Source organism: Perissodus microlepis, chromosome 13, assembly GCF_051167445.1.
Source record: "Perissodus microlepis isolate ML-2025 ecotype Zambia chromosome 13, ASM5116744v1, whole genome shotgun sequence".
Lineage (NCBI taxonomy): Eukaryota > Metazoa > Chordata > Actinopteri > Cichliformes > Cichlidae > Perissodus > Perissodus microlepis.
In genome coordinates, this window is record NC_140473.1 from 9,631,449 (window position 1) to 9,649,232 (window position 17,784).

At 41.8% G+C, this 17,784-nt stretch overlaps 1 protein-coding gene across 1 annotated transcript; it reads left to right on the plus strand.

Moving 5' to 3' along the window:
- The first annotated feature begins 2,225 nt into the window (after positions 1 to 2,225).
- Positions 2,226 to 11,276, plus strand: b3galnt2 (beta-1,3-N-acetylgalactosaminyltransferase 2). Its single transcript, XM_084948430.1, has 12 exons — positions 2,226 to 2,505; positions 3,059 to 3,185; positions 3,599 to 3,699; positions 5,557 to 5,756; positions 5,990 to 6,085; positions 7,524 to 7,634; positions 7,754 to 7,832; positions 8,312 to 8,495; positions 8,830 to 8,955; positions 9,151 to 9,310; positions 9,391 to 9,447; positions 10,273 to 11,276. Exons 1-12 carry the CDS (start codon positions 2,397 to 2,399, stop codon positions 10,408 to 10,410), a joined length of 1,488 nt encoding a protein of 495 aa, XP_084804556.1. The 5' UTR covers positions 2,226 to 2,396; the 3' UTR covers positions 10,411 to 11,276.
- Positions 11,277 to 17,784: the final 6,508 nt, after the last annotated feature.

Below are 17,784 nucleotides of genomic sequence, written 5' to 3' on the forward strand. Positions count from 1 at the left end.
TGACACTGAGAAGGTGAATACTGGTATCTCTTATTGATTTTTTTTTTTTTTTTTTTTTTTTTTTTTCTTCGCCCAGTTGATCCCAAAGGGCTAGGATGTAATTAAGAAGTAGTCAGTGTTTATAGTTTTTCTTTTCTTTCTGTTTTTTTTTTTAAGGCTTGGGACCAGCTGTGCTGTGGATTATCTACATTTATTTCACATTTAAACCCCAGTGAGAGGCAAAGTTTCTCAGTCAGTATCTTACAGTGAATGATGGGCTCCTCCATGAATACGCTTCTGGTTTCTAAAGTTGAAACGCTTTTGTTGTTTTTCCACAATCTGAATAATCTTGATCTCTGTCAATCTACACCTTAAATCTCTTGGCAATTATATTGCTTAAATTTAGTTGTTGGTCATGGCTACATCAAAGTTAAGAAAAATCATTTTTCTTGTGGAAACGATATGCGCTATTGAGAAGACAAATGGTGTACCCAAAAAAAAACCCCTAAAATTAGGTCCCTGCATCATTGCAGGCACATTGTTCCCATGTGGGACCTGACTGGATAAAAAGAAACCTTTATAGATGTGGAGGAAAAGTACAGTGATTCCTGAGTGGGAAAAGATGAAAAACACAAGTTGGAATAGTATAAATAGAGTATGAACTCCACATATAAATAAAAAGTGAAATGTGAGAGACAAACAGCAGACTGTGATAGACGAGGGCTGGAGAAGCCACAGCATTGCGGGATGTTTGGATGGGTTTCAAGAACCCCTGAACATGCTATGAATAGCCTTTTCCTTTCAAATGAATAATGTGTTGCGGGGAGAGAACTAAATCATCCTAATGAGTAGATCTATGAATAAGAGTCCAAAAAGAATTATATAATGCACAGGAAAGTAATTATCCCTGGGGCAGTAGGTTATCTAATATTGGGTATCTGCACTGGAGCAATTTTCCAAATTGAGCAGTGAGGCCCCCAAAGTCTACCAGAATAGTAATAATTCCTGATAAGATTATTCATCTACAGGCACAGCATGGTGTTCTGCAGCAGCTTCTCAATGAATTCTGCTCAGAGCACTGACATGCAGCACATTGCAGTGTTTCCCCGTCACATTATTATTTTTTTCACTCCGAGGGGCGGTAAGGTCTCTGAAATGGCATTTGTGAAACGCTGGAATTCCATTAAAATCAATACAAATAAAATGTTTACAAGCACTGTAGAGGGCTTGTTTTTTTTTTCTTCAGTGGGGTGACCCATTCCTCCTCCTCCGGGAAAACACTGGCACTCTCCGACTCAAAAGAAATCCTCCTCAAGCGTTCGTCTCCATGCACAAAAGATTCCATTTAAATGATTTATGTGCAGCACAGGGGAACAGCTTTTGATAAAGTTGTGCTCTTAATGCTAGAACACATCACCTGGGTTTAGAGAGGATGAAATGATTCATATGTTAATTTTTGTCTTTGCTTACAGTGTTTTCCTCACTTTACTGTGTGGAGTAAAGGAAAACAAACCCACCAAACTGACATGTCTTTATGTGATGATCATGGGATGCACCTTTAGTGTTTTAGCGTTTCATTTGTTTTAGGGACATGGGATAAAATATTTAGTGAACATACTTAAATTAACATACTCTTGACTTTAATATGATTTGAGTGGAAAATAAAACAGCACGAGGCTGATTTATTTTTAATGGAGACACATTAAATGCTAGAAAGTGTTGCCTGCTGTTGTCAACACATTTATCTTTGTACACAGTATGATGGAGGAAAGGGAACTGGACCACTGTATCACATAAAAACTTTTTTTTTGGCCCTAAATATCCAGTATTTGTCACTCTAATTTGCGTCTTTTTTTCCCCATGCTAGTCTAGCTAAGTAAATGTGCTAGATACATGTACTTTATAGTTTTATTTCACTAGCTAGAGTTTTAAAAAAAAGTAATGTAATACTTAATATTTTTTAAATACTATTACAATTAATCCTACAAATAATAATATTGATAATAATGAATCTGAAGATACGTGCACTTTATAGCTAGTGAAATAAAAGTAAAAAGAATAAAAGTAATTTTATTAAGCCGAGAAAGGACCAGAACAAACATTTGTATGATTTATTATTTTTATTATTAACCTAGAGAACTACTACATCAAGTTTAAGGCTCGTTCGATTGGCTACAGGGTTGAACTTCACCTCCCAGAGTGCACCGCGGTAGGGCTCCTCGTCTCCCATTGGTCTCGCTCATCGAGCAGCGGAGGCAGACATGAGGCAGTGGTGAGAGCCCGGCGGAGAGCTGCGGAGCTGAAATGAAGCGCGCACACGGAGCAGCTCACACCGCGCAGCACCGTGCGGCTCGAGGAAGGTAGGCTCCGCGCCGCTAAAGCTGAAGGCTGCTCCGGCTGAATGAAGGGCTCCGTCCATGCGGAGGCTAGCGCTCATTCTGCTTCCCTGTGCTGTCGCCGTCCTGGTGCACTTGTGGTTGGCACAACGACCCTCCTCCGCCCCGCTGGACAACAACACATACTCGGGTACTTTTTTAGCCACTACCCCAGGCTTTTACCTCCTCAGCTTCGCAACTTTTTTTTCCTTTCGAGCGGCTGGTTAACTTTGCCTTTACCGCCCCGGTGTGGTAGTTTGCTAGTTAGTGTGTGTGTGGACAGGTAGTTAACGGCAGTGACTGTAATGAGTGTTTTCTAATGTGTGTTTTACGGAGGAAAAAGAGGTGAATGTAACATTTGAATAGTGCGGGGTGTTGCTGGGATAGTCTCTTGCCGTGTTACAGTGCAACTACTGTGCTCCGTGGCTGCTTGAAGCGGGTTATCACTCATTATCAGCCCTCACGCTGGCTGTGTGAAGCGGCTTCACCATCAGATCAGTGTAGACTAACTACCTTTTAATGCACGAGGACATTAATCTTCACGGGGTGCATCGCAGTAAGTCACCGCAAACTGAGTATGAGAGGAAAACCGGTTTGGTTAGATTTCTTTTTTTTAATCCATATCTTACATCTGCCCTTACATTTTGAGTACTCTGCTATTGTGTGAGGTCATCTTCAGTGAAATGTGTCTCTGTCCAATGCAGATGAGCCATTACCTTTCTATGAAGTTTTGGTGGGGGTGCTGTCAGCAAGACATCATTATGAACTGCGACAGGCAATAAGAGAGACCTGGCTGGGATACCTCAGACACCACCCCCACTTCCAGCACAGGTCAGCAGGCTGGGCCTTCAACTTCACTGCTTTTCTGTTTGTTTTGATTTGTCTTGCCTTTCTTTTTCTCACCATGTCAAATTCATATAGTAGAGAGAAAGGGAGGAGGGATGAAGCCAGCAGCAGCTGGCAGCAAATAACTGACAGCCCCATCAAGCCTTTTATCTTTACCTGACCAGCGGCCAATATTGTTCTCTTTCATTCTTCCTCTTTGTCCATTTCCTTCTCATTGAGCGATCCGAGCACAGATAAGGTGTGATGGCCTTTAAGCAACCCCCCGGTAACCATGGCAACGCAGGGTGGATAGATGGACAAGCTTTAGAAATCTTGTAGCCGAATATTGCACAAACGGGGGGATATGTCACAGTGTTTGTGTTGTTGTTACATATTTTTTGTTATTTTCTCTCATCCAGAGTGGGGGTGAAGTTTATCGTGGGGGAACATGGGTGTCCTATACCAGAGGATGACCGAGAAGATCCTTACTCCTGCTCCCTCCTGAACTTCACAGAGCCAGGTAAAAGAAGGGGGAAAAAAGAAAAGCAAAAGAGGGGAGAGGCATCTGACTGCAGCTCTAATTCTCTCGGCAATCTGTTGCTTGCGTGCACGGTCGTCAAAGGGGAGCGGAGGCAGGATAACAGCAGAGGAGTCGAGAGAATGAGAAGAATGGCTGTTGAGAAAAAGAGTGAAACACCTTTTTGTTCATGTGTTCCCACAGCTCAAGGACAACTTTCTCTTCCTTTTGTATATCTAAGGCCAAAGCAGAAATGCTCACTGCTGCTGCAGGGCTGAGGGAAGAGGAGGCGGGGTAACTAGAACTGCTTAACACTTAGAAAAGTAGAGCTGCACAAAGAGCAGACACTATATGAAATAATGTAACTCCCTCGCAGTCAGTTTTGAACATCGGCAGTAATTGTTAACGTCTGTCGCCTTCGCCGAGCCCGTCCACTTGAGCCGGCTTTCTCCACTTTTACTGGCGTAAAGCTGCCTTCATGGAAACATAATTACAGCTCATCAGAATGAGCTTTTCACACAGTGGCCTTTGGGGTCATGGCAATGCGTTACATATATATTTATTTATTTCTTTTTTTGTTCCCCAGCCCTTTCTCTTGCCCTCCACTGCGTTAATGGCTGTTGGTTGTTGACGTGATTTGCTTCAGAATGGCAGGCAGGCTTTGGGTGCGCGTGATGCTCCGTGTGATTGGAAGAGAAAGAGGCAGTGGCAGCTTTTTAAGCACAGTCGGGGTACCTGACGCAGGATTCAGGTCAAAGCGCGCGTTAAGTGGACAATTAATTGTGGCGCTGAAATGTGTTTGTTTGCTCCGCGTTCATCACAGGGATTTTTTTTTTTTTTTTTGGACTACAATAAGGTGAATGCTAATTAGCTTCTCAGAGCAGTAATCCTGCTGCCGGCAGAAGGTGTGTGTGTGTGTGTGTGTGCGCGCTTTGAATCGAGGAGAAATAGTGAGATATTTAATGATGTTTGAAGGTTTTGAGATTTCAGAGCTGATATAAACACACTACAGCATGAGATGAATCGACTGATTGACATGTAATTAAAGATTTTTGTCTTTGTCTTTGATTTCTGATATATTACAGAAAACAAGCACTTTAAAGACGTCACACTGAGCTCTGTTTTTGTGTGTTATTTATTTATGTACTTATTCTTTTTTTAAGACTGAATGTTCATCCACTAGCCAGTAATAAAAATAATGGTTTGATTTATGATCTATTTAATGAGCCATGCCCAATGCAGCCTATAGTTGGTGCTTGATATTGAAGTAATTGCCCATAAACACCCTAAGCGACAGAAATGTAATGATAAAAATGTATGATAGTTTGATAATTACATTTTTGTCATGTTTCCAGGGAATAAAGCATCAATCAAAATGATTTATGTCTATTGTCTCTTAGTGGTAGCACAATCCTGCGGCTCAGTCCCATTCAGCTAACGTGAGAAGCGTTTGGCGTGATAAAACGTCTGCTCCTCTTTGCCTCTAATTGTCTTTATTTTGGAAGGAGCTGTAGAAGTTGTGTAGACTGCACATAAAGTGAAAGCGGGGGGGGGGGGGGGGGGGGCTTCGCAGCTTCGCTTTAACAGCCTCGATCTTTTCATTGATCTCTCGGGTAATAAACTGCTCTTTTGTAATTAAGAGAGCACGCTCACAAGCAGGGGCTCGCTTTGAAGACAGCCGTCCTGAAGAAGCGGCTCCTCAAAGTGCTGATGGTGTAGCTTTCCCAGAGTCCGCCGCCTTTTCCGAATGCTTTCTCTCTTCTCTTCATCACTAAAGAAAAGAAGATAGTCAGCGTGTTGGGATTGTAATAAATTTCATGTGTGCTTGTGCAGTGACTCGCTGCCCTCTCTGTGTCCCAGCGGCAGGCCGGGACGGAGAGATGGAGATTGTGACGGTGTCTGATCCCTCGCTGCTCGCCCCCTCCGACGTGTCTGCCATCGCCCTGGACTTCAAGGTGCTCCACCCGGTGGTGATAACCCGGCTAGGGGTGTTTCCCAGCGGGACCCGAGCCGAGCTTCAGAGCAACGTGACGGTGAAGCTTCTCCAGCTGGACCAGGAGGTAACGCGGCTTTGGCCTGTGAGCATAATGCATCGCGTATGCTGCGTTTCTGTGGAGCTCGGTAGAAACGCAGCCCGAGGGCAGTTGGAGGACTCTGTGCTGCTGCTGTTTGTTGAACAAACTTCAGCTCATTTTAGAGTGTGTGGCTGTGTTCAGTATGGAGGACAGCATCTTTGTGAATTCTTTATGGATAAAAAGTTTGAATATTTCTTTTTTTGCACTTTCCTCTTCAGGAGGCTGTGGTTACTGCTCGCTTCAGCTCCATTAGCACGGGGACCTTGGTGAACTGGATGTGGTACAAACCAGTGGAGCAGTTCATCCTGCCGAAGGTCAGTTTGTCGCTGATCCTCTAAGCTGTAGCCACGACTAAAGAAAAATGGAGTAAAAGTCCTCTTGTCGGGAATATAAGTCTTCAGAAGCTGTTTTAGTCTATTCTACTTTCTTTTTGAATTAAGGTCTTCTTTTTTAAGTACAAGAAAGCTACTTTCAGCTGCTCTTATTCACAACGGGTCACTACAGCAGGTAGCTCTGCATATTTGATTTGACAGATTTGTTTTAATTAATTTTATTTTTTAACTTGGATTTTCTTGATGCAGCCACAAAGGGATTTGTGTCTCCTCCTGGAATCAAACCAGGGATCTTTGGGTTGTTTTAATGCAATCATTTAATGCCATATTAGTGTACCTGCTACTGTCCACAATCATTTCCAACACAATATTAATTTTATTTGTACAACACCATTTAAAATACACAGTTACAACATGATTGACAGTTCAGATCAAATGCACACAAATAACCAACATAAAGTAGATACCCACACACGTATATACATAGAAAAAAAATGTAAAAATGCAAACTATATAAAAATGAAAAACTTGAGCTTGAAGCAATTTAAAATTCTTCCTCACATGAAAGAAATGGACGATTTGACTCAGCAATGCCTCGAATGTGAGCAGGTCTCTCTTCACCCCTAAATAATGCCTGTGAGTTACGATGCTGTACGACCACTGAGTCTTTGCAAACATCATGGTCCCCGTCTCGCACGCCCGCGCAGTGCGAGATGATTATCTACATCAGCGGCGTCTCGTCCTTTTCATTAGCTCTGCTCAGGTTGATAACTGTGGAGGAGACGAAAAGAGAAAAACACACGAGACTTATGGAAGTTCAGGAGTTTATAAATTTATTTAACAGAAGTGATTTATCATTAATATGAATGGGTGCCACATGCAGATTTAAAGAGGTTAACCCCCCCCAAATCAGAGGAGGACACATGAAGTCATTCATGTGTATGAGCTCACTCATTGAGGTTGATGTTAAATAGAAGAAGTATCTGTTTGGAGAGCCTCGCTTCATTTTGTCCTCTTATATTTATATAACGGTGACCTCGCGCTGAATTTGATGTTTACCTTTGCATAAGTAAACATCCCCAACCTGAACTGATGCAGAAAAGCAACACATCAGTGCATAAAAAAGTGTTTGATGCTCACGATGTCCTGGCTTTAACACGCACCGCCAAGCGAAAGCCGTCCCCGTGTCTGCACGTACGCCTGGCGGTGATGTCAGGGGTACAAGAGTACACCGGTACATCGCTGCAGCAGAGGCTAGGTTCAGGGGATGTTAAATTAATCTTTCATTAACATTGTAGCGAAGCATAATGTAATCCACTCTAAAGTTTCCAAGTCTGCAGTGTCCTTGATGGTAGCTAATTACATCATTCAGATGAGATGGCGTTGGACAGCACACCCGTGACATCTGTCTTTATTCCAGGGGTTTGAAGGGACGCTCGTCTGGGAGAGTCTCGACTCTGCCGCACTGACCACAGTCAACTCCTCCTCCGTGCAGCTCAGTGATGGAGGAGGCGTCCTAAAGATCTCTTCTGTATGTGTTCGCACACAGTATCTAGAAGGAGATATATGAATAACGCACTCTCATTCCTCTTTCAAGTTTCCAATAACTTAAAACTTTTTTTTTTTTTGCTCTTTTTCTTGGAGTTGCAGATTGCAGAGGGGATCTTGCCTCATAGAAGTGCTCTTGGATTTCCTGGTTTGGCTGGAGGCTTCACATTTACTATCTATGGTTAGTCCTGCAGCAGAATAAACTTTGCACTTTTTTATATGATAATTGTGTGATCAAAGCCGCATTTTTAAAAACAGACCAGATGTAAGAGCTCGAAAAACACCGCTCACCGCGCTGCAGGCTTTTTGTATATGTTCCAAATAGAAAATAGCATTTTCGTAGCCTCAACACCCAGCTGTTCCAATATTGATTTTACCTACATGTGTTTGCATTTTGAATCTTAAGAGCAGATTTGGTGTAAATCTGTGCAAAACAAAATTAAATCCATCATTCAGCATCTCTGAAGAACCGAACTAATGGTCCATTGTGCCAAACGTTATCATTTTTTCATATCGTTTTACTCGATGGTAATTAAAGTTATTATACCTCAAGCGCCTTAGGTTATTAAAAAATTTGGGCTGAATAAATATAATTTTTGCACAAAAACTATTACAACTTTTTCCCTGATTACCCCGAATGTTTTCCTCACTCTGCGTCAGATGGAGACGGTCTGTCAGAGCTCCTGCGGGGCCGCCCAGCCAGGATGGAGCGCCATGCCTCCAGGCTGAGGGAGGAGGATGCTACTTTGCAGGAGGAGAGCCTCAGGCATGGCGACATGGTGTTCGTAGATGTGGTAGACACCTACAGGAATGTGCCTTCCAAACTGCTTCAGTTCTATAAATGGTATGCCAAGTGCTAATGACTCGATTCTCTGTCTCCAAATTGCCTGGGCCCTCTGAGGAAATCAGCAACCTGAAATGAAAGTGTGCCGACGCCTCAAAATGTCTCACTGTTAAAATCACGACTGCAGTCGCTCAGTCAAGAAGTAGAGTTCTGAGTCATCAGATAAAGCAAAATACACAGAGTGGTCTTAAGCTGTGATGTGATAAGTGTTATACTTATTTGCAGACCTCCTGCCCTTCATGCTCGCTGGTATTTGAAAGTAAATCCACTCTGGGATATTGTATAAAATCAGAGGGTGGGCTTTAATTAAGGCTGCATATTCTCTCTCCGGCAGGTCTGTGGGAAACGCTGACTTTAATCTACTGCTGAAGACGGATGATGATTGTTACATCGACGTGGACTCTGTATTAATGAAGATTGACCACAAGGGTCTCAAACGCAGCAATTTCTGGTGGGGGAAGTAAGTACAGTTCGGCGTCCGGTCCTGTTGACAGCGTATACTTTGTGTCCACTTGTGCTTACAGTTTAACTTCAGTGCGCTGTCAGCTGAGTTTTGGAGCAAAGAAACGGGAACGCTGTGCACGGTTAAAAAGCTGATAGGTCACCTGAAATGGAGACTGTATTTGATGATGATGTCTCTGCCATCCTGACCCAGTTTCAGGCAGAGCTGGGCAGTGGATCGCATTGGGAAGTGGCAGGAGCTGGAGTACGCGAGTCCAGCCTACCCGGCGTTTGCCTGCGGCTCTGGCTATGTGGTCTCTCGTGACCTGGTCCATTGGCTTGCCAACAATGCAGAGAAACTGAAGGCCTACCAGGTAGAGTACGAAAGCTAAATAAGAGCGTCCGACGTTCATGATCATAACGTGAGCAGCCCATCCTGGATGTCTCGTTGCAGGGAGAGGATGTGAGCATGGGGATATGGATGGCAGCTGTTGGGCCTCAGAAATATCAGGTGAGAAGCTGAATGGTATGAACTGCCAGCTTTAGTAAAACATAAATGATTTGTTTTGCTTTATTATCAGTCTAACACTGGCATAAAATACAACTTAGCCCAGTGCTTTCACTTTCCCTTATCAGCGTCAGACTGATAAAGGTCAGCGTCTGGCATTAAGAAATGTTAGAAAGGTACAGATATGAATGTGTTTAATGTGTACATTTTTCTTAAAATATAAATGGCAGCTGAATTCAAGCTGTAAATATAAATGGTACTTAAATTTACAGCAATATTGATAAGATACTGTGTATTAACACATTGTTTAACTGCTCTAAGTCATATAAAAAACAATGTAAGACAAAGAGAAAAACAAATACTGCGAAACAAAAAAAAACTGCACTCATTTGTACTCACTGTTGGTCCTCTGAGCTTCATTAGCCAAACTTTAACATCTCACTAATAGGCTCTGCAAGCAAAAGACACAACGTGAAATAAAAATGTGAACTGAAATGATAAAACCCCCTCTCACCCTTGAGTTTTTTAGTCTGCTAAGCACGTACAATTTGATTTCTGTGGAGAAAAAAAGTGCAGCAAAGAGGCATGAACATTTATGATTGTTTTTCTCTTACCAGTAATTCAATATGCGGTTTGCTTTACAGCTTAACATTTTTATTACGAGCATGCTGCAAAAAAGCTTTGCTAGTGGAGTCGCAGTTTAAAGGCGTAATTGTGTTTGTAACCTGGAGCATATCAAAATAAAATACTGCCAATTTAACCCGAGAGAAATGTGACCCAGCGTCCGCCTCATAATTAAATAAATTTTATTCCCCTTCCTGTTGCCAGGATCCCGGCTGGCTGTGCGAGAAGGAGTGCTACCTGGACATGCTGTCGTCCCCCCAGCACACGGCCAAGGAGCTGCACGTTCTGTGGGATAGGAAAAGAGCCTGTGGAGACCCCTGTGGATGCCCCTGGGACCACTGAATGTGGTTCACACTACACTCACTACGTGACACTGTGGGTAAAATGCACTCGACACTAGCTGTCAGGTCATTTTCTGTAATATTTTTTTCTTAAAACACTAAACTGAGCCATTGTCAGTTACTAGAATTATTATTATTATTATTATTATTATTATATTATTAAAAAAAAACACTTAGATTTGGAAATGTGGGACACTCTGTAGGGAAAATAATGTCAAACTTTGCAGGTTCGTAATATTAACATCACAAACCATTTGCAGCTTAAAGAAAAAAAAGACCTCACCTTTAGCTGTAGCATCCTGCCGGTATTTGTATCATGAAGTCGGTTATTAAATTTGAAAATGTCAAAATGTGGGAAGACTGCAGATGAAAAGATGCTTTATTAATGTAACTGTCAGGGATGGTACAAGAACCATGTGCAATACCAGCGTGTGAAGGTCATCATGTTCAGGGTGATTGCTGTGAGACTGAGTACTTTATTCTAATTGTTGGTACTCTGGAGACAGAGCTGAACCTTTTTTTGGTTTAATGCAGATATTTGATGGCGTTTTAACGATTATTCCTCTGCATTGCTATGTTTTGTAAATTTATTGTCTGAAGCTTTTCATCTTCTTTACTGTTTGTAGGTTTATGATGGGCTTTCTCACAGACACACACAGTTTGTACTGTAATTGTTATTGTGCAGATAGTGATGTGGCCTTACTGTATTTGTTAGGCGTCATACTGTACCTATGTTAACACTTGTGATATTGACAGATTTTTTGGGGAACTTGACAAAGCAGTCGGAGCGACTGTGGAATAGACTCACTCGTTTAACACGGTTTTATGAAAGCCTCCTCAAAGGTAATAAAGAACACTTAAGAGAGATTAATGGCTCACTTGTTGTTTATTTTGGGAAAACTTGGGGGCGCTGCTGATGCTGCTGTGCTCAGTCCACACTGGATACGGACCACACAGGTCCTTTTTTTCCCCACTTAAAAAGGAACAGGAATCCTATTCTTCTCCTAAGAGAGTAACAGCGCTGGAGTTTTGAAGCAGAGGATGTGTTGGCACCAAACTGATCAGTGTTTTCATGTAATCAATAAGACCAAGACTTCTTTGGACACATGCTTCTTTTAGGGGGATCTGTTTGTTTAGCCATGTGATTGATGCTGAGTGCCCACAATTAGATTTCCTCCCTGTATATTTTCTTTTTTTTAATTAATTTATTTTTGGGGGTAAATAATGAAAGATGATGCTGAATGTTTTACTAATGGAGGACAGTTTGAGTTGTTTGTTTTATTTAGGCCCGTCCCACCTGCCAAGAAATCTGTTCGTGCATTTAACCTGACATTCGAGCAGGCATTCCTCTTCTTCTCCTAACCCTCCTCCTCCTCCTCCCTCCCATCGTATCCTGTCGCCTCCTCTCTTTCACTGAGCAGCATGATAACAAAGTCATATCCGCATCTGTTCCACTCTCCAGCATAGATAAGGGCGGCGCTTTCCGCCTCATCAGCCTTTCTCGCTGATTCACATCGAAGCCCTTCATTGTGAACTGGGAGAAGCGTGGAAATGACACACTGACGGGAGGGAAAAAAAGGTCACTTCTGCTTTCCGTGCCGATGATTCTATAGGGGAAGAAGTTATTAAATTTGTCTAAACTTTGATGAGTGCTGCAGGGATACTCATGCAAAATGTTTAAATTATTAGCTCTAGAGAGATTCTTCATCTCCTCTGAATCCTTGTATTCGAGTCCTGTCCTCTCACCAGAATCTGTCATCGTGTGAAACAAATTGTTCCGTGTTTACTGTCAGATTGCAGTTATGTATTACACTTTAAATCTCCTCAGGCTTTTCTATTATTATAATAATTTAACAGCTCGGCCGTATTTCCTGAGTGTTTTCTTCCGTTACGTTTGCCACTGTTCATTTTCAGAATAACGTGTAATTCAGTGTGTAATTATGAACTTCCTCATATTTGGAGGGAAGATGAGCTCCTGTTTGGGTTTAAGCAAGAGATAGAAGGTACAAAGTGATGTCGTCTAGGGGGAACACTACTTAAGAATTCCTTGTTTTTCGAGCGATCAATACTTGTGAACATATACACTCTCAAAGCTGGACGCTTAAAGGCTAAAGAAGCCAAAGTGTAAAAGTGCCACAGCAGTAAAACGAGCGGAAAGAAAAGATCTCAGCTCATCTAACTGACCCAGAATCTGTGATTCATTCATACGTTTGATATTAATAGACCCCACACGTTCTGAATTGTTCTATGCCCTCAAGCGTGTATGTAATCTTTTCTAAGTGACGACAAGAGTACAATTCCCTGAACTACTGACTTCTTTCACTCTATTAATATTTTGCCATGAAAGTGCAATCATCCGTTTAGACTGTGACAAGCGCTGCTCAGAGAAAATAGAAGGAAGTTGGGCGCTGGAGTTAATTGTATTTATAAAATCCTTTTCATCGTTAGTCTCACCTCTTTCAAAAACTCATCTTCTCGTGGTGCAGAGTGAATACGAGAATGTGTTGACATTACAAATCTGAGTCTCATTTTCGGGATGGGTTTGGCAGACACTTAATTTTTGCTTGAGCAATTTAAAGATTTCTTTTTTTTTTTTTTCCCCCTCTGAGGTAACCCACACAGGCCAGTCTGAGTTTATACCTACAATTTCACACAGTTACAGAATTGTTACAATATTTTTCCTTGCAGCTGAAGTTTTTATGTTGCTTTGGGTATATTTGGACTCTTGATACTGCCACAGGAAGAACTGATGCTTCAGCAGGTCAGAATTTTAATGTTAGTTCATTATTTTTGGCTATTTCAACTCTTGACCTGCTACTTTCAGCCATTTCATTGATTACTTTTAGCCAAACTAACTGCTGATTATTTTCCTTTTAATGTATCTGCCCATTTTAATTTATTTCAGCTATACACGTTTCTGTTATCTACAGTCTCCGTGCACATCATTGCAGCTTTACGAGTACAAAGCTGCACCCTGCTTTCAGAATTGCTTTAATTCTTCATGGCAGATCCAGCTAGGTTCTGGAAACATTCTAATAAATGTTGGTCCATATCGACTTTATAACATCACCCGGTTGCTGCACATTTGACAGCTTCACCTGTCCTGTTCCACCGCATCCCAGAGGTGCTCTATTGGATTGAGATCTTATTACTCTGGAGGCCATCTGAAACCAGTCTGAGAATATTTGTGACATGGAGTGATCCATGCTGAAAGCAGCCATCAGAAGATGAGTGCACTGTGCTCATAAAGGGTTGGGCATGGTCAGCAACAGCAGTAGTTTGTGGAGTATCACCTGCAAAAGCAGAAATATTGAGGTGTAACATTAGCATTTAAATGCTACATTTGGTGACACCATGAGTGCAGTGGGTATCTGGGTTGATCTCATTATCAGCAAATGTGTTTTAATTTGAAAAAGATTTTACTCCAAACTGTGAGGCCACGAACAAAAGGCAAAAATAAAAGATGTTGATATGGAATTTGAAATGGTAAGTAATTACAATTCATTTCGACATTAATCCCCGTTGACAGTAATAACCCGTGCCTTTTGTTTTTCACACCTTGGCTCGTGTGATTACTCACATCACATGAGCAGTACTGGGTCTGTGGGTTCAATATTCATGACTCTTCAACATTTGCTATTGGAGTTAAAGGAACCCGTTGGATAAAACAAACTTCAAGAAGTCCAGTTGCCTCTTTTTTTTTATTTTATTTTTTAAAGCTCTTTAGACCACCTTGACCTGGATGACTGAGAACCTACAAGTACAGCTAATTACACTTTGTCACATCCAAAATAACAAAATGACCCTTTAAGCAGACAGATTTGGAATCATGTAGCAGTGTGTCTGATTTTACCTACATTAGAGACTATATTAAAACCTACCTGTTGTTTTAAACTGAACTCGCCTGGATTCAGATGAGGCACAGCTGTCTCAGATCTCAGGAGCTTACACTGTGCTGAGAGCCATGCATCTGCATACTTATTCAAACATCTCCAGATTCTTAGACTTTCCTTGCAAAGCATTACACATTTCTGTCAATCAGCCTCCTCTTCTCTCCCCCCTCCTCCTCTTCCTCCTCTCTGTGCACTAAAACGAGGGGGAAATCATTTATTCATGACACCCGGCATTCCAAAACCAGCATTTCTGCCCGACTCTGATTCGCAGAAATGAGGAGATATTATTAGATGCACAACTATGTCCTAATGGGGCAACGGTTTCATTCCCAATTTGAAACCACGCTCACGTCTCTCTCTGATTTCCATGGCTTCTACAGCGTCTCAGCCTGGCGAGGTTATGACTGCCCCCCACCCTTTTTTTTTTTTTTTTCTCTTCTTTTTCCAAACATTTGCAGAGCGCAGCTGTGAGACGTGTGTGACACATCGGGTGGAGGGCGTCGTCCAGCTAATCCATTACATTGATAAAGCCGTGGAAATGCCGAGTGAATCGCGAGTTTCATAAGCCCACTTGACCCCTGCTGCAGTAACGCGGCAGATTTACTGTGATAGTGTTTGTGAGAGATAATTAGTAGAGCCATTACTGAACCATTACTGACAGTCATTCTGTCTTAAGAGGATCATGAATTAGCTCATTGGTCTGATGATGATGATGATGATGATGATGATGATGATGATGATGAGATTCTTGGAAACCACTCAATCATTTAATGTAACCTGATGTGACACCATGTGTGCAAGAAATGCCACGATGTCAGCTCAGTGAATAGTTTCTCCCCCTCAGTTCAGCATTAAATGGGCTCTCCTTCTATTTAGGATTGCACTTGATGGATTTCTAAAAGAAACTCTGCACTTTAGAGGATGACTTTTGCTCCCTGCGAGTCATGTAATGTAGCTCAAAAGCATGTTTGTAGACTTCACCTACCTGATGAACGCTACATTTATTTTTAAACCCCACCTCTTGCCCCAGTTTGTAAGACTGGATATCTGTCGTTATGTGTAATCTTCAAATCGAAGCAGAAATGACCCCGGTGTCTCTGTTCCCTTCAGACAGCGCCGTATCTGCACATGGCCATGTCGAGCTCAGAAGACAGATTTATATAAGCTACAGTGATTGCATGCGGAAACAAGTGAGCACTTTGTTGCTCCTCTTTATCCCCGATAAGACATCAAGACGCAGTGAGGGTTTTTGTTTTTTTTGTTTTTTTTTGCAAGCGACTGAGTGCTGGCAGAATTATGCATGAGAACATGTGTTGTTCTGGGATCGGTGACATGAATATTATAAAATGAAGGAAGCTTTTTATGAAATCCATGAATCAAGTAGTTTTAAAAACATCTGCAAAGAAAGCCCAACTTTATATCCACATCAAATTGACCCTGCTAACAGGAAGTGTCTGTAAATCTAAAACCAAGTGTGGGTTATTCTTCCACTGTTTTCCAAAGGTTATTTCCAAAATATCAGCGTGCCACCAGGGTGACATGTTTTCTTTTTTCTTTTCATTACTATGAAGTCTGAGACTGGTTTCTTTTGTGTCAGCCTGGAGCTATTGACTGCACACCAGACTGTTAAGTAAGCAGGTTTGCCCACTTACTGATTAAACCAAATATCTCATTTGGATCCTCCCAAGTCTCAGCTCTCTACAATCATATGAACGCCTGTCTGAGGTTCACTGCTGTTTAATGTTTGGTTTCTTTTCCATGTTTTTAACCTCCTCTGCCAGGATGGCTCTCATCTTCTTTTGTTGTTTTTTTTTTTTTTATTCCATCACAGAGCTTCTAGTAACCACTAGTTCAGGCACCTAAGGAAAGCTACTTGTAGTTGCAGAATCAAGGCTTCATTTTTCTGGGAAGTTTTCTACAAGTGGCAGACACAGCTGCATGAAAGAGAGGCTTACAGAGAACCAATCTACGGTAAATGCTGATGGTTGATTATTCTGTAGCCACTGGGCCGTGAACATTTATCACACAGTGAGAAATTAAAACAAAACAAAAACGCTGAACACAGTGGTAGTAGTTTCGGGAGGGCGAACATTGTGGATTTTTGGTCATTTCAGGGGATTTTATGACTGTGTTCACCATATCGACTGTTTTATGTCACAGAAGCCACTGAGCGGTCATGTGGGTGGTTTTCTTCGGAGTCTACTGTGGAAAATTTTAATATCCTGCCAGGTGCTTCAGTGAAGGACTGCAGTGGTTCTGCCAGCTCAGAGGTGCAAATGTGTGCAAGGTGAAACCTCCAGCGATCGCATGAAAACTTACCCACATAGTTGAGCAACAAGCAGAATATAGAAGCTAATGGTATGATTCAATTCAGCAGAATCACCAGAAAGGCAGCGAAGGAGTACACACGGTGCCCGATATTTACATTTTCAGAAACAAGGTTTTCAATTTTTTTTTTTCTCTTGTTGTCACAGGAATATTTATGAAATATCCATCAGAGTGCTACCAAGCAACACAGATGTGTAAAGCACGGCCCAGTGATAAATAATCCAAAGCTTGCAGAGGATGAGGGAGACAGTGAGCGAGCACAAAAGCTATTCTGTTTTGCTCTCAAACAGAATTCAGACACCGTGGGTGAGGAAAATCAATCTAGTCAACCTAGAGAGCGCGAGAGAGCGAGGGGGAGAAGAAATGAGAACCGTGAGAGGCTTTGATTATTGTGATGGACTTAAGTCAGCTCTGCGAAAGCCACTTTATACATCTACACTATTTATCAAATCAGAAATGCATTTGCATCACATTTTCCTGCACTTGCGGCTGCTTGGAAGGCAAATTAGCAGAGGTGCCGGTCCCACAGATTTATAAAAAATGGACATTTTGATTAATAGATGCTTTTTTTTTTTTTCCTTTTTCCTTTTTTTTTTTTAGTGAAACCACAATTCAATCCTAAAGACACGTAATTAATTGAATTGCAGCTGTCAAGATCTGGGGCTTCACTGAGTGAACAGAGCTGTCGAGGACAGATAGCCGCCCTCCGCAGCTCTGCCCGTCTTTCAGTGGCTCAGGAAAAACTCACAACAGTATTAACAGAAGCTAACGCAGGATTTAGATGAGCGGCGCCCAGTTTGGTTTTGTTGTCTTGTTTTTTCAGACCAAGCACCAACCGCATCCAGAGGAACACTGTTTAAACAGCACAGTCTGAGTATTGATGACTGTCGCCAGGAAGTCACGTCATAAAGCTCAAATTTTATTTATTTCTTTAACCTTTATTTAACCAGGTTACTCCCACCAGGAGCCAAGATCTTTTACATACGTAACCTGATGTGTAGCTCTGGAGAAATGTAGCTACATGTCAGGTTGGCCTGTAAAAAGTTGTAATTCATTTCTTATGTTGGACTGCTACTGTATATGTGAGCAAAACTTTGTCCTTATAAAAATTGTTGGAAATTATTAACTGCATCTCCTGACATAATACCCAGCTG